Raw genomic sequence first — 23,476 nt, forward strand, 5'->3', positions numbered from 1 at the left:
GGAGTGGCATGAACAGAAAAGGAAAATAAGGAAGTTTTTGGATGACTGTTTTCTGCTAGAAATTCTTGTTCTTTTTATATTAAAAGGAATTTTGTGAGGGGGGGGAAGAGTCTCTTATGTAGTATACCTTCAACGCACTGTATGTGCTTTCAGCTCTCTGTGTTGCCTCCAGCCAAGCCTTCAGGAATACGGCCTTTAACCTTGCAGATATTTAAAACTTCAAGGCTGTAAACAAGACACGGTAGAATATTACTTCTTTCGTGTGTTAAGGTAGAAGAGAACAGTGTGGCATGGCAGAATGGTATTTGGCACTGTGATGGGGCTAAAAATTAGGAGACTGTTATTTTTTCTGTCTCTTTAATATTTTATTTTTCTTGGCAAGTGTGCCTTCATTACATATGATGCCTCCCATCTCTGTATCATCAGTAGAATGAAGGCTATTACAGAGTGTTTGGAGTAACAGGACAGAAAGTAGAGTGTGGATCCTTTTACTGCAAAGTAATTCTACTGGTACTGACTGCATCTGCATTTGCAAAGGTGCAAGCATGAAAATGGGCAATCTGGCTTCATAGGCACAGTGTTATTTTACTGGTGCAGATCCAGGGAATCCAGAACCCCAGAAAACAGCAACCAGCAGGTGTCCATGCTGTGGCTTTTCTTTAGGGAATGAAGGTACGAACCCAAACCAAGATATTTTTCTTGGTCTGTATTACCGCAATAAGAGATTTGCTCATCAGGAACAGCTGTATACAGGGTCCTATCATTTTAAGTGATTAAACAAGAAGAAGAGTATCAGAAGCCTTGCACAAGCGTGTGTTTCCTGCAAAACTTTGTGTCCTCTCTTCCCTCTCCCTTGGCAGCAATAGATGGAACAAATCTTTCCAACTTACAAAGGTGCAGTTGGCTTTTCTGCAGAACGTTTTCATTGCCTGTCCCCAACTGTTTTGGCTTTTGAGGTAAGACTGGTTTAATTTTTCAGATCTGCTAGGATTTGGCCTGCATGTTTTGTTTTTCTTTTCCTGTGTTATTGCAGACTTGTGCCCTTCTTGCTTACTTGTTGATTGGCAGCCAGATAATGACACTCAAGAACTGATTTTTTTGGTCATGTTTTCATTTAGGAATGTTTTTTCCATGGTAGAAAAAACAAAGGCAGTGAAATTGAGTTTATAAGTTTAGCATTCACAAGCATTGGTTTTGTTCAGAATAACTTTCAATTTTCTCACTTCAAAATACAAACAGCCGGAACTGTTATAACAACAATGGTGTCATAACAAGTCCCACATTTGTTCATTGTTGTCGAGCCTGCTTTTAATTGTCTGAGTGTTATAAAAGTAAATTCAAAAGTTTTGAATTAGCAGCGTTTAAAAATCTGTGCAAATCTGGAACTAATAAGGCTTATACTGAAAGTTAGTTCTAGAAAGTAAGGCCATTTCAAAATATATTCATTTGTGGCCATTGCAACCTTAAGTTTTGGCCTGAGTTGACTTTGTACAGAACGGAGGAACGTTATGTATGATGTTAAGAGAGAAGCCAAGCCCAGAACTCAAGAGGATGGACTATGCTAGATGTGATCAGGGAAACAGAGACATCTGATAATGTAAGAGTAGTGAAGAAAATGCAACCATATTGCTTTAAAACAACACATAAACAAAGGCACCGAGTAGATGGGGTAGATGCACTTTTGAGAATTGTGTGAAGGAAAGTACTGCTAATTCGGATTGCAGAAGAGATGGGAAAAAAACCCATATGAATTTGTGCAGCCACCTGCCACTAACTAACCTAAAGTCAAGTGAAAGTTACTGTGTGGCTAGGCAGACAGAAAGGAAGATAACTAAAAGTAATAAATGAAACAGCTGAGCTTTCCTGTTACAGCTACAGATATAAGGCATAAAGTGAAAGAATAATCAGGGAGAATCTGAACCTAGTAATCATTAGATCAATAAAAAAGAATTCATTTAGAACAACTGGGAACTTAAGAATGTAAAAGCAAGCACAAAAGTGATGTTTTGGCCAGGAACGTCTGGACAGGGAAAATAATTTTTTTTTTTCTAATGTCAGCAGAAAACTTTGTCTAAATGTCAGCAGCAAGAAGAAAATGTGAAATCGTCAGCAAAAAGAAACATTTGTCATTCCTGAACTTCCATGTCACCTATGGTAACTTCTGGGAACAAGCTTTTCTGCAGGGAATATTATGAATATTTTCTGGCACTAGATTTCAAATATTTTTAAATATCTCCCTGAAAACAAAATATATCATTGGATGTCCACTCCAGAATGGCCTTCCGTATCTGAGAGGAGAAGCAGCGTAAACAGTACACCTACTTTTAAGCAAGATCCAGAATGGTTTTCAAAAAAGCAAAGGCTGAGGAGGGTAGGGGTTTTTGGTTTTGCTGTACAGACACAGTTGATCCTAAAATGCTGAACAAATGAACCCAGTGCAGTCTTAGAAATCGTAGTGAAATTCATCACAGTGCAACAGTTTTGTAGGAGCCCTCTAAAAAACCCTGAATCAAATAAGAACAAGTAGACCAAACTCATAGTAGGTTATTAGCAGATAAACGTGAAACTCCTTTCCTGGTAAGTGTAGCCACGCTCTGGTACGTAGGCAGTCCGCCACTGCTTACCAGGTCCAGCTGGCTTATAGCACCTTACGACCGTAAGGGCTGAAAAATGACAGCAGCATCGCCTCATCGCTTCCAAGCGCGTAAAACTTTCAGATGAGGCCACCACGATGCAAACCACTCAATCTGCAAGGCAGCGTATGTCACCGCAGCAGAAGACTGGCTTGGCCCCGGTCGACAAAGCCGGCCGTAAGAGCCCTCTCCTGCTGTGAAATGCCCCATCGGACCGGTTCAGAGTGGGAGCTGGCGCTCCCGTCTGTCCCTTCCCCACTGAATACTTGGTGGTGGTGTACCCGAGGTGCTGCTGGGAGCTTTTCATGGTACTACACCCTGCTCCTCGGTTTGTGGGATCAGGCAGGGTTCTGGGCTGAGGTTGATAGAAAGCGCCTACGTTGTTGGGCAGAGGGCTGGCCCTGCTGGCGGGGTGGAGGAAGAGGTCCTCATCTTTGCTTGCCCTAAACCCAGAACAAGTTACTCCTAATGAAGAAATGATGATTGACCTGCAGGTAAAGACCAGGGGTAAGTAGGTATTTCTCTGCCTACTAATATCCAAGTGGGATGGTCATTTTGAAGCTACACTTAAAAGTTAGTTTGATAATAATCCAGCACCTGCAGCAAGGGGGTTTCTTTGAGAAAATGTTTGGGGGGTTGGGGGTTTTTTTGTAAATTGTGACACTAGCTGCATGAAATGTATGTCCTACCGCAGAGTCTATGCTAGAACTATGAAACCCAAAAGCTAAAGCATGGCATAGCTTAAGACCACAATAATGTACAATTTCTGGAAAAACTAGACCTATCAGCTATGAGTGTTCATCAGCAAACAGCACGAACTCTTACTTTTTCTGCATAGAAGATGACCTGAAGGACTCAGAACACCTAAAAAGACAATACCCTTTTTGTATTTTTGTACCAAATTCCCACTCTGCAATATGCTAGGTTTTTCATCATACAGCCTGATTACCAGATACCAGACTATATAATCCACCACGTTATTTTTTAGGGAGAATACTTCAAAAAAGCTAAGAGAAACTAATGCAATTTGCATTCATTTTGTCATAATCAGAGTCATTCCTGTTTACAAAAACATACTTCTGAGTTGTAAGACAGTAAGAAAATGGCACAGTCCCCTGTCGCACCCAGGATTACCATGTAACACACTCAGTAAGGGGGAATTTAAGCCGCTGCTGTCCGTTGTGTCACAAGATAGAAACTTTAAGTACGTGGAGGCACAAAGAGGAACTGCTACAATGCTTCAGAGACTGTCTTGGGCCACTGCAATGGTAACAGTGCGGAGAAGGCAGCACTATCTCCACTCAGCACAATGAATAACCAGAATTCTTCACAAATAGACACATACGGGTTTTTTTAGGCGTTAACACTGGAAATTATAATCGGTTCCAACCACTTCACCCTCAAGCTAGGAAACCAAAAATCCTAAATCTAAGGAAAAAGCAAAGCATCAGCCTCAGAGTACCATATAAGCCTGCTAAAAATCAGCCTACGCTATGGCTCCAGGAATTTAAAGGCTATGAAAATAAACCAATTTTACCATTCAATTTCTAAGCTAGAGGCTTCATCGTTACCTAAATGGCCTGCCAAAGCTAGATAGCAGTGTACAGTAATATTTAAAGAACACCTTGACAGTGCTATTTAGAACATAGATTATTACTCAAAACTTTCAGAAGTGCAGCTCCCACTTTTTGAGGTTGCTGAAGATTAATTGAAAACTTGGCTTTTTGCCATACGGCCTACCTGTCTACATGTTACCTAAAGCTCCTATAGGGTGTCTCTCAAAATGAAGCCCAGATTCTGGAATATAATCCTTGACTGGAATTGTGAAAATCTCTTGCTAAGAGAGATAAACATTTGCATTTCCTCTTCTGGGTTTGTGTAGTTCTGGACATATTATTACCATGGAAAATTCAGGAATATTTGACGGGTTCTGTTAAAGAAACGTCTTAAGGACAAGGTTAAATAAATCTCATGCCTATGCAATGATTCAATGGATCTATGATTATAAAACCCAAGTTCATGGAATTTTGAACCCAACACAATTGTTATTTTGCTAGATTGGAAGAGCAGATATTTCATCAACACACAGGAGATCCTGCAAATTTCATTTATTCATACTGCATAATTCTCTTAGTCTCAAACTAAATTTCAGTGATCCAGAAAAATCTGAAGTATCATTTTTTGATATAAGATTTATAAAGTACCTTTTTGTGTACATGTATCACACACACATGCACGTGTGCATGCACCCATGTTCTCTTTGCTGTCATTTCACCATTACATTCTATATAAAAACTGTGAAGGTTCTTTGGATAATTTGTGATGGCTCAGAATACCCACTGAGGCTGAGAGCAAGCCAGAGTTTCTGGAAACCTAAATCCTCTCATTTTAATAGTTTTGAAAATCCTTGGCGTTTAGCTTTGAACTTTAACCAAGAAAAGTTATATCTTATAAACAATGGCATTTGTTGATTGGATGAAGGACTAGATCAATATTGATTTTGGCAACTTGTTTTGGCTGGGTTTGCCTGAAGAAATATGCTGGTTGTGGTGTTAAAAAGTTATGTCAGTTCCTCAACATGTGCCTCTTTTTCTTGGAGCATTGCCTGAAAATTAGTTTCCAAAGTTACTTCCAGAAGTTAACCTAGAGGCTGGCCTCCTCAGCAAAGGAAGCGACACAAAAAATACTGGAATATATTATTGTGAGCTAAGAACAGCCTTCTGCTGAGCTATCACCATGTATGAAATAAACCATTCAAGAAGACAGATTAAAGACATATAAAACAATGGATTTTTGTTTCACAGAAGTCCTAAAGCATAGGACCCAATTTTTCTTTCCATTGAGTCTGATTTACACTGTTCTTGCAATTTAAAAGGAGCTGTAAAGTAAGTAAGTAGAGTGATAGCAACAAGACTTTAGGCACTATGGGAATTATCTAGTTGACACGCAGCAAAGAGCTGTATGATTTCCATGAATCAGTTCCTGATTCAAAAGCAGCATTATGAATGAAGAAACATATATCTTTTAGAGAAAATGTGCCATTCTAATCTCAAAATTTCCACTGAGACATAATCTACTGCAGACTGATAAATTTCTACAATTGCCATCACAATTAAAATTTTCATCTCATTTTGATTTGAATTTTTCTTGTTTCAGCTTCCAACTGTTTGAGCCTCTGATACGACTGCTACGGGAAAGAGTCACTTTGAATGTGACTATCTATCTATCTATACATCTATCTATCTATCTACCTACCAATCTTCCATTTCCTGTATATGCTGTTAGTTCACATATCTTTCTCCTCTCGTGGTGCTCAGCCCTCTGATGTATTTCCAGAAAGCAATCATATCACATCCCAGCCTTTCTTTTGCTATGATAAACAAGACAAGCTCCTTCATGCCTGCTCTACAAGAACAATTTTCCCCATATCGTCCAGGTGCCAGCTCTACCCATGCACAAGTTTGAATTCTCAAACATGAGTGAACACAGTTTCCAGATAACATCTTACCAATAGTCTTGGCAAATAGCATTAATATTTTCCCTTTTTAAAAAAAGAACTTCCCTCACCTGATTCAGCCTGAGATTACTTGTCCCTTTTTGCATTCAGGTCACTTTGTTCCTCTGACTGCATCCTGTGGCTGACTAGCCTTTCCAGGTTAGTTTTTTTTTTTATTGTGCCCTGATGAGAAATGCCACTTTACAACAGAAATTCATGTTCTCTGACCCAGAGGATGGAAATCATCTCCTCTGTCTTTAGGCACTTTCAGTAAGTGATTTAGTCTGTCCTGAGAGAGGACTCCAAGACAGCTGGGATAAATGAGCAGCAAAAAGCTCCCATTTTGTATGTTGAATAGAGATGCCTTGAAAACTGCTGTAGAGGAAAGTATTTCATCAAGGGATTATGTGAATACAGTGTTGCATTCCCCTAGAAAAGAACAAAATCACTTACTGAACATTTCTAGATTTTCTGCATTATTTATAATTTTCCTCTAATAATGGCTAAATACATTGTGGTCCTCTCTGGTCATTACTTTTGGCCCTTGATTTTATATATAGATATATAAAAAATGATAATTAATGTGCTTGTGATGTGTGGGAATTGTCCCTTGCTCCTTCCTATGCAGAACCAAGCATATTTTCTTAATTTTTAACATCCAAATGAATTATTTCTTAAGGCAATACAAAGGAGACAAAACAGCCCCTATACTGAGGATGTACAAAGTAATATCTACTTTTTGAAGATATATATAGAAAACTCTTCCAATTAACTGTCCTTTATTAAATGCCTTCACTTTCACTTTAGCATCAAGTTTATTTTTAGGAAAAAATGTGCTCTTTCAAGTTTTTTACTGTTGTAAATTATTGCTAATGAAAATGGGTTATGAATCACATTATAAAAATTAAGGTTATGTTAAAGATGTTAATCCATAATAATTTAAGGGTCTTGCACTTACAGTAAACTATTGCACTTATAATAATGTATGAAGTGACATATTCATTCCATAGGTTTTATCTTTTTCCCCACTATCATGATGATACAATAATTCTGTGTCACTACTTTATTAATAAAGCTAGGTTTGCACCAAACTAAATCTGAGGAATTTGTGCACTGCATGTGTAGCTGCCATTATAATTTTCATTGAGCAACTTTTTCCTTAAGGAATTCAAAAGTGTTTTACAAACAAACAAACATTCCATCTGCACATCAGTATTATTTTATTCAATAAAGGAATGCAGGTAGCACTGAGGTATGAACAGGTCAGTCAGTTTAGGCAAGAGGTGGATTTCAGATGGGGTTTAATTACAGGTTGGAATTTGACCAGTCAAATGTTACTCTTCCATAAGCCAATGGAGAAAATTCAGTGGCAATAAATATTCTGCACTTGGTTGTGCTTAGTTTTCCCTTGATATGGAGAATATAATTTTGGAAGACTGCTTTACCCTACATTAGGACAAACAGAGTGAAGTGAAGCATCAGTAGAGCTGCTGTTATAGAGTTCCTTTATAGATTTTGTGATAACTTTCTCCATTCTCCATTTCATTATTTCAGAAATCCTTTCCAGTGTACACTCAGTTAAATGTAAGTTTTTCATCACCAAATCTAATAATTTCAAGAAAAGAAGAGAAAATGTTCTGCAAGTAACTGGCCCTTTTTCTTTACTTGACAAGAAAAATTTCAGCCAGTTTTATAAGGCCAGCACTTCCTGCGGTCACTGGGAGTCTGCTGCCTGAGTTTTGATCAATGCTACTTTTGATGGCAGGCTCTGTTATCAGTTGGAAGTGGTATGTGATGGAAAATTCTTCAGCATTTTACTCTAAGTTTGGCTAGAGACCTGAAATTCTCTAGTCCTCTTTTACCTGAATTGGTGCTTCTGAACTATGATGAGAGCAGAAATAATTTCCTTATTGCTCCAGAATTTGTCAGACATTTTTGGGAGCAAGCTGTATTATGGGATTTCTGTGTCTCTGCCTCTGACCCTAGGTTGCCAAATTCAATGATCAGGGCGCCCAAAAAAGGAAAAAAAAAAAGTTCTTACTCCAAGGGCCGAAATGAAATGTTTCCCTTTTCAGTCCTTCCTTCTTTTGCCCCTGATTGCTCAATCCGAATACATGTTAAAAAGACTGCTTTACAAGGCCCAGTCCATGATACTAAAATCAATCCAGACTTGTTAAGAATCCCTCAGCAATTCACAGGTGACCTGTCAGCTATATAGCCATTATCTTGCCTGGCTTCTTCTCTAACGCACAGTGCATTTGATGCAATAGCGTGCCATCGCCACTGAGCCAAATCAGGGCCATGGCCACAGCTTGTCTAGCTGGAGGCAGTGCCAGCACTGGATTCCGCAGAAGGAACAGTTCCCCCACGACCATCTCAGCTGGACCGAAGAGGAATGTTGGGAAAGGCTTTCTTTTCGGTTGGGCTTTTAGGGGAAGCCTCAGATCACCTTCTAGGTCTTCTACTTTGTTTATTGGATCGGAAAGCCCTTTATCATCAAATTGTTTCTTCCTCAATGAGCATGACTTGCAGACTCTCCCCTAACTTTATCACCTACCTAATATATAGGTTGAGCTCCTTTGAGTCTTTGTACGTCCTCCAGTTCTTTAACCATTGCTGTGGATCCTCTTTGAGTTCTCTCCAATTTTTTGAGATCATTCTTGAATGCTAAAAACAAGAACTGCGCTATTCTAGGAGCTGGTGAAGCACTGGCAGCTACAGAAACTCTTAGCCAACTGAACTGCTTGTCTTCTCGGGTTGGTGTTTTACATACTGAATTCCACCATGTACTTCCACCCTCCTGCTGAGAAGCAGAGAATAATCAATGAGATTATCAGTCATCTTTGAGATCCTCACCAAAGGTCCACAAATATGAGACATAGGTTCCCCAGCCGTGCAAAAGGCACGTCGACCCGCAAGCCCACATGCCAGGCTGCAGTTCAGTGAGATTTGGATGCTTGCTGTCTCCCCAGCAGCTCCTGGGAGGGACTCGTGGGCAGGTGGGAGCCAACACACGCTTCAGCCACATGCTTGAAGTGAACAGCTAGAAAACAGCCACCCCGAGGTGCTTCACAGCATGTACCTGCTGTACAGTTTAAACATATCCAGAGAGACATTCAGACTGTTTAGACGCCCAAGACTGTAGCCACATCGCTCACAGAGAGAAAATAGCTAGAAATACAGATTAAAAAACCAGTCTCTTCATCTTCCAATATGAGGTCTCTCAAAACTAGGCATGAGGGGCAGGCAAAATATAACTGACTTGAATAAAAATGACATAGTTCTGCTTCTTTATAGCACCAGGCAGAGATCTTTCAATTAACAATTCTTACATCAAGTCCTCCTTTCCAGAAAATGTATCACTAAAAGAGCTAATATGAAGTGGGACAGAGGTAGAGTAACACTGCAGAAAGGTTTAAGAATATGTTTAAATAGCATGATAAGCACCTGCAAGACTTTCGTTGGGTCTCATTTACAGTATCAGCATGTGATGTTCTTGCAGCGCTTTGACCTCTGAGCCACAGGATTGACAGTCTCCTACTTTATCCCCATCCCTCTGTATCCCTTTGGCTTTTGGGCTGAGCTCTGTTATTTTTAGCTTGAAGTGGAAAAAGGAAGTTATTCAGGTCTTTCATCTGAAATTCACTAACTCTACATAAAAGAGTAGACTTCCTGGTTCATATATGGAGCAGGTCATATTCCTCTTTCACTATGACTGTCAGATCTGTGATATAACCTCCAGAAACCCACTGCAGAGAAATTCAGACAGATTTTAGAGAAGTCGTTTACTTTTGCTAAATATAAAAGGGCAGGGACTTGCTTTTAAAGACTGAAATTTTGCTTTAAAAGTGATCTTAGTATGAGAAGGAAAATGAGTCAGTAACATGTGGAACACATATTAAGTGTGAGACATCTTACCCACGCAAAGGGAGAGGGGATACAGAGAGGAGTTTTGCCTGCACTTTTAACAACCTCAGAAAGCTTCTTTCTCCTTACCTTGCAGGACAGCAGATTTCTTTGTTCATACACTAAACTAGTCATTATGTGTTCCCAACCATCTAACTGAGCAGGCTACTCAACGACATCCTTCTGTCTGGTATGACTACTTTGAGTGGCATTGCCAGCACGATCTACCAATAGAAACAAACTAAGTGGTCAAGGGAGAATCATCTGAGTTTCAGGATAGCTCTTAACATCGGGTGCCTCCCATCTCACATCCTGCTGCGGTAGCAGCAGAAAAAAGGAAGTGGCTGGAAAGCTTCTGACCCAGCCAGCTTTCTGCTGCATTTGAGGCGCTCTGTAACTCACAGAGCCCCAGCATCAGCTCTGTGATAACTCTGTCTCTCCTGTTTCTCGCCATCCCTCTGGACTGTTGCCTCCTCCAAACATGGATGTGACTAATAGGAGGGAAACAGGACAAAAGCAAGGCTGTGGATAAAATTATGAAATCACATGGCCGGTTGGCATCGATCAGATTCAAAATTCACAAAGTTGTCAGAAAGAGGTATCTGAGATACTAGGCAGGTCTGGTAACCTTTACAAGAAACACCCACAAGCTTTTCTGTCTTCTAACTTTTTCCCCTTTACATGTGTGCAAAGCAGGAGGAGGCTATTACTGCTTTCATTTTACACCCAAAGGACTGAGACCCGGTGGTTATAACTAAGCAGCCCGGTGCGGGGACACATAAATCTACCCAACTTAATCATGTGGTGGCAAAGCAGGCACTGGGAAAAAAACAGCCATGCTTGCTTGGCTAGTCAGCCCTGCTGGAAAGCAGCCTGTGCCTTGCTAATGAGATTATCCTGCCTCCAGAAACCAGGATTGCTCATTCAGGGACTATCTTTTAGTATCTGAAACTTGGCTTTAGAAATTATCTTGGTATGAGAAGGTTCAGAGTTGGCTTGGTCATCCCTGCATGGAGAGGTACCCAAAGGAACTGAATGGATCATCCTAAAAGTACTGAAGGCTTTCAGAGGAAGTTGGGGCAGAGCAAGCAACTGTACCCACATCTGTTTGCCAAACTAACCCCCAAACCGATGAAATGTGTGCTGTTCGGTCAATGGCTACGGAGAGTCTCACTCACATGAAAAGCTTTGACTTGGGCTCCTGGGTATGTCAGCGGTTCCACTGAAATTATACTGCTGTTTTCATAAGCTATTTATTTCCTGTGAATATCTTGGAAAAATTCTTAGAAGAGACTTAAATGAAGACACTATTGTAACTTGGCAAGTTCACTTCAAAATTCATTAGCGCTCGTTTTCTGTTTTCCTTTGCGGAGCTCTGGTGCCTGTCATCAATAGTCAAGGGGAGAGATGGGGGCTGTTTTGTTTTATCCTGATTCTACAGAGGAAAATCCTATTGGCTTCAGTGTTTGGCCCTAAAAAATTATTGAATTTCCCCTAGGAAGCTGCAACTTTAAAATATTCTGTGCTGATGCATTTTTAAGTCTGCCCAGATGTAAAATGTTTACATGAATTAACTTCACTTTTTGAGTATCTGAGACAGAAAGATTTCCTAATTAAAGAAGATATATTTTGTATTAGTCTTTCCTATCTATTGTGATTCAATCCATATGATCAATCTATTTTCCTTATGTCATGGATTGCAGAGACCATTCAACCATGGTGATTTAACATAGTGCCATGCTGTGTTTGTACAGAAACACTGCACAAGGGAGATTCCAAAGGGATTTTAGCAACCCCCGTCTAACACAGGAATTTTGAATAACATTACTTGGCCATAGGCAAAAGAATTTCCTTTTGGCAGTTTTTCTCTCCAAAGAAAACACAAAAAGTGGAAGTTAGATAGTACTGTTATTAGAGCTTTGTTGCAACGAGAGAAAAAGTGGTGTTCACAACAGCATGGATACAGCAGCAGCTGAGAGACAGCTCCTCTGCTGAACCTTCATTTGCTCAGCCTCTTTCCTGGATTCAGGTCTTCACAGAACTGACCCCTCTCTTGGGCCGTGCCTGCACGTCCCGCTTCCTTTTCTTAGAATCCTCTATAGCATCGGGAGTTTCGCAGGGCAGAGAGCAAGCAATGAAGTCAATGTTGAGATTTTTCTATTTTAAGTGTTAGTTACTAAGGAGATGCTTGGAAATATTAAGGTTTGCTCTGTGTGAAGTTCTAATGGAAATAAAAGGATGAAGACTGAACAATCCTGTCAAAAAACCCTCAAGCAAAAAAAGCCACCCATACTTCCCCTTGGCTGCAACCTGAATGGTGTAGGAAGCACCAGAACATAGCAGGTCTGTTTCATGCACTCACTAGAGCCAGGGAAAAATGTTAATATTTTCATAGAAAACATTTCAAAATAATCTCCCTTCTGCAACAGTTTTTGGGTTCTCAGTTTTCTCCTGGTTTGTGTTTTTTTCCCTTGCTCTCCTTCCATTTCACCTTTACTGGTGAAATAAAAGAGAGCAGAAAGGTGGTAAGTGGTCTAGCTAGTTAGATACATAGGTAGGTATCTTGCAGTGACAGGGGAGTAAGTATGCCTTGAGGTAATCATCAGGCCTGTTGAACTGAAATTTAGTTTTCAAAGATTTCTTCCCACACGCTCTGCATGCTTCAGACTCGTGTTTCAGTTCCAGTGAGTGGTGTGCCGTGCTGAAGGCATTTACGCAGTCATGCGTGAGGTAGCTAATATTTGCTGTCCAGCCGAGAGAATGCATATTCCTGCTCCACTGTCAACATGAGACAGAATTGTCTCTAAACAGCCCATTTATTCTTTTGACTCTCATTTATCACCTGTATATGTTGACTTGTAACTTAGTCTTGTTTCCATTTACTTCTCCGTTATGCTGTGCATGGACAAAGCAGCAGTAGATCCTTGAACAGTTCCGAATTGTCACTAACAGTTCTCATGTCAAGTTTCTGTTCCTAAGTGACTACGCCTAGAACTGCTTTAGGCTTTAGAGAACTGGCTCGCTCATTTCCTTTAATCGTTTCATGCCGTACTCTGATTGCATAAGGTAACAAAATCATAGAGCACTCCTCTTCCTCTGTTAGACTGAGCTCCTATTTTAAGTCATCCCCCCTGGGTGCAAGGCTTTCTGTATTTAAAAGTTGGTTCTTATTTTTGGAGTCTCTTTTAGAGTTCAGCATGAGATACCTAGCAAATCCAAACTGGAGTCACAAAAGATTTTTTTTTGTTCGTCTTAATACCACCAAATAGATGTCCCAGGCAGCTGCATAAAATGACCAGGTGGTCTGTAAAAGGTAGTCACCGGTTCCTCTTTCAGAATTTTGCAGATGTGAGCTGCATACATAGGTAAGGCTTGGTACTCGCAAGACCTGTCTGGCACTAGTAGACCAGGCTGTGCCCGCTGTGACGTGCAGCATCTCCTCACCCCACTTCACCTGCCCAGACCAAGCTGCTGCCACGGATGGTCACTTCCTGTGCTCACCTCAGGGCACTGCAGCCATATTAATTAGGTTTTGTTGGTGGTACACATGGTAGCATTCAGTAGAGGAAGAAAGCAGGGTTTTGAAATGTGATTTAATATGAGTAACTGAACTGGAGAATGATGCAGAGAAACGGAGCTGGAAGGGAAGCCAACATATCTCGGAGAACACAGGCATGACTCAGAGTCACAGGACCCCAAACACTCAAAGTTCTAGCGCGTAAAACTAAATATGAAAGGTCTACTGGCTTTTCCTTCCATCTCCTTATTCTCTCTTTCTTTGGGCCATTTTTTATGGTAGCTTCTCCATCAGCTACATGGAAGACCAGATTAACTGAAAAACGTGCAGCTTGCAAAATACTAGTTCTCTGCCTCTCGGAATGAAATGTCGTTTGTAACAGGGTAGTCCTTTGCACCGTGAAGACGTAATATGCGCTAGAGGGTGACTACATCCATTTCAGGGTTGACTGTGTTACTGAGGCAAACAGTGTAATAAAACCCAGCATTAAACTTTGAAGAACTTGAGACAACTTTGAAAAAAATCATTTCTTAACAGAAGACTTTCTAGTCTATGTTTGGACTACCATTTAAATGGCCAATAAAAATTGGGCCATAAGCCTGCTTCCCTACTTCTCCCTTCCTCCCTTCTCCTAGTGCTGCAGTTTACAGAAGCAAAAAGAGGAAATCTGATGATGACATTTTTCCAACCATAGAACAATTTTTACTTCATGTTCCCTGCAGTGTTCTTTGCATAATGTTCTCATTTCTTACTCCCTTTGTACATGACAGTAGGAAGAAATGGTTGCTGCAAGACTTGGTGTGCCCATGCTAGCTTTCCTTCAGAGAGCAAGGCCAACATGAAGGCTGAGGACCCAACTGCATGGCTTTCAGCCAGGGTCCCAGGTAGTTCCCGATGCCCAGGCTGAACCCTGAGCTACTGCACCATCACTTTTGTGAATACTGGATACACTGCTTGGGGCATAGCTAGCGTCTTATAACTGATTCTGTTGAGACTACTCTCTGAATATATCCTTAAGTTATTTCTGTTTATTGTGAATCTTTAAGGAGACAGGCACATAACACAATGACACTGCCACAGTGATTTCCATCAGATGGTCTCAAGATATTTTGCAAGGCATATTTGTGAGAGGAATACACCTTTAGAAACTGGCAGCCCACTATCCCAGAAGCTCTAGGACTGCTGGCGTATCAGCATTCTGTGGCCCTTTCTGATAGCGAACAATATCAGATTTTTTGGAAGACAATGAAAAAATCCTTGTAAAATAAGAGTTTATTTATTTTTAAAGGCAACTAATAGTGGCGAAGTCACTGGACCAAAACCGCTAATCCAAACCTAACAAGATATGTTGCATGGATAGATCAATGTCCAAATAACAAAAGTCTCCCTCTGCCTGTTATATAGAAGAGTTTATAAAGTCAGGAAAGATTATAGACAAAAAGGCTTGAGAAGTTCAGAGAAAAATGCTTGCTGAATGAAGTGCTGGGTGAGATTACATCTGAGAAAGGAGAGGAATGGCCCAAAACTGATGAGCAGGAAATTTGGCTTACTTGGCGAACAACAAAAGGATAATCCTTTTTTGCTTATTGCACTTTTGTGTCCATAATTTGATGCCAAGAGGGCTGAAAGGAGTGAGATTTACCTTCGTGCCACAAAATGCCCACTGTCTGCTGGGACTTGAGCGTTCTTTATGGCATTGTTGGACCTTAATTCTCCTAATGCTAAGAGATGATGTAGGCAGACAGAGTTGATGGGAAGGATCTAAAGGATAACCCCATTTCTACTAGCTTCTGTTAACTTCTGAATGATATCCAGCATGTGAGGCTCAGGTCCTGTTCCCAGCCTCCCCCTGCTATCTCCTTTTCCTTCTCCAGTTCAGTTAATCTTTCTCTATTCTTGCCATTTGTTTAGTTAGTCTGTCCTAAACTGTTTCTTTTGCAACACTGCCGCAATCCTGCAACCAGCAAGATAACCAAGAGCACTGCCTTTGACAGCCCAACACCAGTGTAAATTTGCCAGATCTCAGAGTGGCTGATAAGGCTTTCTGCTACATTTTTTTCTTTCTCTAGCAGCAAGCTTGGAAGAAATAGAATGTGAAAAGGACTCTGCTGCTGTTCTGCTGTCCCATTCTCCCTTTCCTCTTAAGTTTTTTTGTCTTGTGTTGTCCTCAAGAAACTAGGAATCAGTTTTAAGTAAGAATAATAAAATCACCTTTTTTCTGTTCTACCAAATGGACAGTTAACACCATAAAAGATTCAGAACATGGGAGTGAAGGAATCTTCACAAGAACTTGCTGCAGCTAAATAGAAAGGGAAAAAGAAGGAGAGTTAACTCCCTTTCTTTCTTTGCCCAGGTCTCAAAAAATGTCCAGGTGATTATTAATGGTAACTGTTTGTCAGCATGCCGTAAAAGAGAAGATCACGTTAACACCTGTGAATCTCTATGCCCAGTAGTTTCATTGAAAAGAACTCAGAGCAAATGTGCCTCCTCTGCTTCTGCCTTCTTTATTGACTGCCTGTTTGTGCCATTGCTATCATCAGTGCACATGGCACAATGCACGCTTCAGCCTTAATATGATATTTAGAAAGGCAGTTAAATGCTCTGGCATCTTTATAAGAAAATTTCCCACCTTCAGACTGTCCATGATGAAGGGGACAGACCTTCTCAGCCACTAAGTTCTTCTCCTCAAGCATTTTATGGCAATGGAAATTTGGCATTTACACCAATATGTTTCAAATGTCTTCCCTTGAGTCTGTTTCTTTTTTAGAGAATGCTACTTCCTTTTTCATTGAGTTCAGTTGACGACAAAGTGTAGCAAGGAGGGGTGACTGGAAAATTGGAATTCTGTTTCATTAAACTGTGTCTAGTTTCAAAATTTGTTTCTGTATGCATGCAAATGCAATCCACAACCTTTCCACTGAAAACAAAGCAGAATTCTGACAAAGCTCCCAGAGAAGGTTCATAGTGGCTGCACTCCCCAGGAAAGGGGGAGAGCCCTCTGGAGAGCTTTCACTGACCAGACTGGGGTTGGAAAGTTGGTTTTCCACACCTGGGAGAAATCCAAGGCCTTTCTGTTAGCTTGATCTCTTCTTCTTTCCATATATCATCTGGATAAGCTATTTTGCCAAATTTTGGTGAACTGACATTTCAATGTTTGAATGCTGCAACAAAATGACATTTTCTGACTAAAAAAGATTTGTCAAAAGACTCCTGTTTTATAGTTGAGTGCCCAAATAACATTATTTGTACAATTCATTACTGTATAATCTTTACTGAAAAGAAGCAGCCCTCTAATTTTTTCTCTCATCAGTTGCACTGAAAACGGCACTTCAGTCTCGATGCTAAAGAATCGAGTTTTTTATCCCACAACTTTGATTACAACACAACCGTATAAAAATATTGTCAGCACAACATTAAAGAAAACTTAACTGTATAACAACCCAACTCATAAACAAAAATTAGACTCACTTTTTTTCTGAACCCATGTATTTTTCTGCAGTATTATTTGTAGGGTTGCATATGCATTACTTAGCATGGAAAGTAAAAAATAATACTGCAAACAACTGAGCTATAGGTGAAGCTTGGGACAGAGACAATAAAATGAGTTCTTATTGTAGGTGAACCGTCAAAGTAGCCTGTTCACCTCTGAGAGCTGAAAACGTACCCTCAAGTGTACTGTGACATACTGTAACCAGCATAAAATGGAACTGCCACTAAAAATATGGATCTCACCCTTGATGCAGTTTACACTTCTCTTTCCCAACTTCATCTCTTGTCTATATGGTCCCTTCCCACACAAACAACAGAACAGCTTTAGCTGAGCTTCTCCCTTGATCTTGTTCACCATGAGGCATCCCAAGCATGTGCGACATGAAAAAAGATGGAGCAGAACTGGGAATGAATGAGCAGCTGGAGACGAACAGAAGAAGATTTTTTATTCCAATGGCAATGCCAATTTAAGCAGGATTACGGCATTTTCTTCTACCTGGTAGTTTCTCTAGATAAGGTCACCAGAAGCTGCGAATTTCCCTATAAAAGTTGGGTTATGGGGAGACCTATTTTTGATGTCAATTGTCCCTCTGTGTTTCCAGTACAATAGAAAGGAAGCATATTTGGACCATTGTAAGAAAACCCATTTTCCTGAAATGTAGCAGATGGCCATGAACTCTTTAATAGGTGCTTGGCATCCCCCAGGCTCAGGCTGTATTATATCAAAGGTAAGCTGTCTGGCACACACAACGGCAGCTTTGTGTTATGCAGCATAACACTGGATTTCACTCTCCCATCAGAATTCGGAAGATTCACATACCTATTATTTCTCCAGCTATTGGGAGTGGGAGTTACATGCTTAAATTCCTTAGCTGAAAAAAATCAGACTATCTTATTGACTAAACAGTATTGTTCCTCTAAAAACACACACACAAGACATAAATGCAGATGAACTGTTAAGTAATTTCCAATAGTTTGAAATACTTATATTCATACCGTGCTTGTACACTTTTTTTCATTGGAATACATTTTGCACTCATTAACAAAGATGCTATTCCATTTAAGTCAATTGGGGCTTCTCTGGTGTATCTTAGAACAGAACTGGAGCCAAGATATGTATCTTACTCAGTTCATTAGACTCTCCAATGCTGTAGATTAAATAAGCAAGTATGTCACTAAATCTGTTCAGCATTAAAATGATACAAAATGTATTTTTCTTCTTCCAGCTAAATAGTTTTCTTCAAATCTGAACCAGATGGAAACACAGTGAGTTATCTGAGATGAGCTCATCTGGACTTCTGAGTGGAATGTCCGACATTTGGTCACACATCTTGAGATGTGAGTTAGGGTCTGAACGGGGAAATTTTTATCATCTTATGTTTACTCTTGTGGATAGCCTCATTAGCTTCAATGGACAACAACTAAAATGAATGACACGCACACACAGAGCAAGACCATGCAGGATACATTTCTGTATAAAATCTCTCAAATATGGTTCATATTCCCAAAGATAGTTGTCCCCCAAAAGTCCAGCAAACACATTAAGTGGAAACTCAGCATCAAAATTAGTTAAGAAATCTGGAACAGCTCTTCTTTTGTCTTCCATGAAACCTGCTTTTGCTATGTTTGTCTGGGAGATTAATATTTCTGGGGGCACGCTGACTTGCAAGTCTTTTATGGAACCAAGCATACTGTTGCCATTTGACTAATGAAAAAAAGCAGGCATCTAAATTATTCCTTTTTTTACAGTTACGGAAAAATTATGAGGGGAGTTTACAAATGCAAAGTGGCAGATATTAAATCCCCTCATTTACAGGATTAAAAACAAATGGCTCCAATAAGAACACGCTTCCACATGGCAATGCTACCAGGAACTACATACATTTCAGCTGTAGAGTCATCTTCTGTTGTCAGGTACACTGAACGCTACAGTGAAACTACTCTTGTGTTGAAGAAGTACCTGTCCTTTATTAGCCCAATCAGGACAATCTTGCCTCACTGAATTCAGGGGAGCTTTGCCATTGCCTTCACTGACACTAGAATTTTATCTTTAGTCAAGAGCCCGAATATGAAATGTGTTGAGCTCCCACATCTTCAGCAAAGTAAATGAGACCTGAAAGTACTTAGTACCTTCTCTACATTATGCACATCCGATTTTTAGACAGTCTGGTGACGGCTGCTTCAGGCTAATTTACCAGGCTCCCTGATAAGATAAATTAGCATAGGTGGAACTCCTCTCCGTGAGAATTAAGCTGCTTCTAATATTTAGACTGAACAGGTTTGGTTCTTTACACTGCATTGAACTGGGGCCAGCATACTTTTAATAAGCAACTCTCCTGACTCCCATGAGCAAGTTGGAGGAGTCTATTCTGTGGCAATGAAGAACAGAAAATCTGTGTATCTGAGAGAGATTTAGCACCCATCTGCCTGAAAGTTTCTCCAAACTCTACTATAGGTTTTTGTTGTTTGGAGTTGGGTTTTTTTTGTTTGGGTTTTTTAAAATGCTTCTTATCACGGTCCTAGAATCAGGACTCACTCAGGACATCACAGAACATCAAACATCAGAGAAATTAAACCAAAAATATTTCTAATCAGAATGGCCTGGCTTTATTCCTCCTGTGACTCCACTGCAGTTCAATAAGTATTTTGTATTTATTCTTTACCTCTTTTGGAAGGAAGACAGTGAAAATAGCTGCATTTAAACAAACTTCAGGCTCATAAGACAGCTCTCTATCCTGAAGAATTCAGAGGTTTTGTGTTTTGTTTTTTTTTTTTTTAATCAAAATCAGAGGCATGAGATCTGATTTGTACTGGCTAAATTCCAATTTATTCCTCTTGCCTAATGTTTCCTCCTGGCTGGCCCTGCATCTTCAGCCATGTGTAGCCAAGAGGAATCACCAGGCATGGGGATGTTAGTGGAATTTAAACTGACTAAATCTGGGCTTTGGTGCCTTCATTTTGTGACTTTTTTTTTTTTATCCCTGAAATGTTTGACAGAGGCTTAAGAGTTCATGGACCAAGGTCTAGATTATTACTTGAACGGCAAAAGATGAAACAGAATATCTGAAACATAAATGAATTTGCACATGAACTCAGAACTGAATTTATCCAGCAGAAATGTCTCTGTAGGACTTAACGGACACCAGAAAGAATGAAAAATAGCGGGATTAAAAAAAAAAAAATCATACTTACTGGAGCTGTGGACATTCTCAGGATAATTAGTTACATATGTTTTGGTTGTGCCCTAGGGTAAAATAAGTTCTGGGATGAGGTAATAAATAAATTAAATGTGGTTTTGGAAATAGTTATCCCTAACTACCCAAAATGTCCACTGTGAGAAGAATTTGGATGCAGCCGACTTTGGAAATCTGAAAGGACCACAGAAACAATTTTTATAAGAGCAACAATACTGCAAAGAAGACACCACAAAAACTGAAGTCAGCACAATCCTGAATGCTGCTGATTGATGCACTGAGCTAATCTAATTGATACATTTTGGAAAGATTTGTTTGAATAAGCTAGATAATTTGGAAATGAGGTATATAATAATGTACCCCCACATAAAGTCATCAATTATTATAGCACCAGCTGAAATACTAGCTGCATCTTTTGTTCACATTGGTGAATTCTATAAATACTGAATTGCTTTCCACTGCCACCACCCTTTTTTTTTTCTTTTTCACTTTTTAGAGTGGAAAATGTAAATACAGCTTAGCTTCACTTATCAAGTCATATGTTCATTTGCTACTGTTATTCAGTTTTGCTTGCAGTACCTCTAGAGCAAACTTTTTTTAACTGCTATGGGTCAGATCCAGGTTAAATCCTGTCCTGCCCCTGTGATGAAATACAGAACCTGCTTGACCCAGCCACTCTGAGAAGACAGATTTTAAGTCCTTAACTAATCACTAGGCTTGTACTTAGGGCTAATTTCCATTTTCAGTGGAAAAGACAGATTTCAAAGATTTGACAACATGCTGGGGCTTTATTTGGTCTTGTAGGGGCAAGGAGCTATCAGTAAATTTGCCCAAGTCTCCTGAGGTTTTGGTAAATTGCATAATTTCCTTCTCAAAACATGGCTGATTATCCTCACAACTTGTTCATCAAATTTTCCAGAGGATTTCATAGAGATCTCAACATTTTAATCGTATTCTTGGGTTGGACAAAAAATATTAATACTTAGTCTACAGGATCAAACTCATTTCTACATGTCTTTGCTGTAAAGTCAGCTATTCAGTTGTTTGACTCCATTTTAGCTCTTCTCATTCCTCTTCCATTAGATGCAGGACAATTCTGGGCTGGCACCTCCATAAGAAGAGCCTCCAAAGAAGGACTCTCCCAGTGGGAAATAGGAATCAGCAAGTCCTGAGTCTGGTGTATGTTCCCAATGCCCAGTTCCCAATTATTAAACAAATGGACAAATCAAGACCAGGCCAGCTTACCACTCCTGCCCCTTTGTGCCAGTTTAAACCTTAGCCCAGTCAGAGGTACTGGAAAATTCAAATTACTCCAGCATCCAAAGGACTGTACTCAAAGACTAGACTTTGGTCTCCTCCTATTCAGGAGTTCCCTAGTCTTTGGATTCTTACATCATTAAATTTTAAGAACTTAGCGAAAAGATAAAAACAAAAATTAACTTCCAATTCTGTTTTGCTGTTCTCCCACTTTTTCCATTTAGAATAAAGGTGTAAATGTTTTTCATTTCTCTTTTTAACTTTGAACAAAATTAAGGGATGCTAGCATTTCACATCTTTAAACCATTTTCAAGTGCCAAGGAGTAAAGGGAGAATCCAGAAATCCACTGTTTAAAAAAAAAAAAAAATCTGGAATCTTATAAGCTTCTTTTTCTGATCCTGAAAAATTCAGAACAACTACAAGACTGAAAATAAATAAATTTAAACCATTTTCTTAAAGGAATTATTTCCAGAAAGGTATCGGAATCTTCCAGTTAGCCCTGTCAAGGACATAAGTCTTCAGATTACGACAGCCTTATCTCCTACGTCTAAATGTTATAGAATCATAGAATCATCATAGAATGGTTTGGGTTGGAAGGGACCTTAAAGATTATCTATTTCCAATTCCCCTGCCATGGGCAGGGACACCTTCCACCAGACCAGGTTGCTCAAAGCCCCATCCAACCTGGCCTTGAACACTTCCAGAGATGGGGCATCCACAGCCTCTCTGGGCAACCTGTTCCAGTGCCTCACCACCCTCATAGTGAAGAACGTCTTCCTTATATCTAATCTAAAACTAGCCTCTTTCAGTTTAAAGCCATTACCCCTTGTCCTTCTTTCCCTATTATGCTGGTGTAAATAATCTGCTCCATCCCTGCTTTCTAACACACAGCCATGCATCTTGTTCTTAGAAATCCACATGCGAAGTTATGCATGACCACCAATTGCCCATCAGAAGAAGCCATAGGACAACATCAGTTCCATTTCTGCTATCTGGCATATTTTTATTTTTTAAAAAGAAAATTAAGAAAGTGCTAAATTTACCAAATTTTCCATACCTGATAAATACTTGAAAATAATGCAATTCCATCACTGGCCAGCAATGGATCTAGTCTTTTAATCTATTTTATGCCTTAGGTAACTATCAGCAGAAGAATTTTTCAGATGTACAATGGCCTAGTCTTCAGTCCCCTGCCATTAGTATAGCCACTTGCATTAAAGAAGGTCTGAACACCTACTCCATGAAGTTAGCAGAAATTCACTCTTATTTCAGTATCTGTATATACCTACACAAGGCCACTAACAGATTCCAGCTGAAGTATTTTACTCCAGAGTCAGGTCCTCACTCATCTGGGTAACTCACAGGAAAGCTGGAACCTCTCTTCTCTTTAAGTAAACAGAGGTGTCTAAGAAATGAAGGAAGTACCCAAGCAACATAAGAAATTAGGTATTTAACTGAAATCTTGAAGACAAGAAGTAATTATACAGGCAAAAGATATCACGGAAATGCTCAAAACAAATTCAGGGCCATCAAAATAACAAAAGAAGAGATTATTATTCCTGTACAAGACTAGCAGAGGTAGACTGATAAGAGACGAAAGACCTGTGTTTCAAATAAGGAGCTTAATCAGTCACTGCTTGGCTACTTACCTCATCTGAAAACTGTTTCAGCTGTGGTAGGATTTTACTTCAGACTGACTAACTCTAATCACAGCTTCTCCCCTCTTCTTGTTTGTCATGAAACCAAACACTACAATTTTACCTTGCATTATTTACCAAGGTTAGTCAAACCTCATGAACACACACACAAAAGAGGAGAAAGAGAAGACGGGATTTGTGGCTAGCTGATAGGAACATATTTCTGATGCTAATTATCAGCAACTGATAGGAACACCCTCACAGATTAGGAATCCAGTGTTGAATCATTTCTTACCAACATGTTTTTCTAGAACCTCCTTAAGAATACAGGTTACAGCTGGGAAAT

General features: G+C 39.8%; 1 protein-coding gene across 1 annotated transcript in view; it reads right to left on the bottom strand.

Annotated features, from left to right (window-relative positions):
* The window catches only part of RBPJ (recombination signal binding protein for immunoglobulin kappa J region), a 112,569-nt gene extending 89,330 nt beyond the window's left edge, over positions 1 to 23,239 (bottom strand). The window contains exon 1 of the mRNA XM_069792315.1: positions 23,143 to 23,239. Coding sequence (XP_069648416.1) covers positions 23,143 to 23,147 — 5 coding nt within the window. The 5' untranslated portion in view covers positions 23,148 to 23,239. The remainder of the gene's footprint in view (positions 1 to 23,142) is intronic.
* Between the last annotated feature and the right edge of the window lie 237 nt (positions 23,240 to 23,476).

This window comes from Haliaeetus albicilla, chromosome 1 (genome assembly GCF_947461875.1).
Source record: "Haliaeetus albicilla chromosome 1, bHalAlb1.1, whole genome shotgun sequence".
NCBI lineage: Eukaryota > Metazoa > Chordata > Aves > Accipitriformes > Accipitridae > Haliaeetus > Haliaeetus albicilla.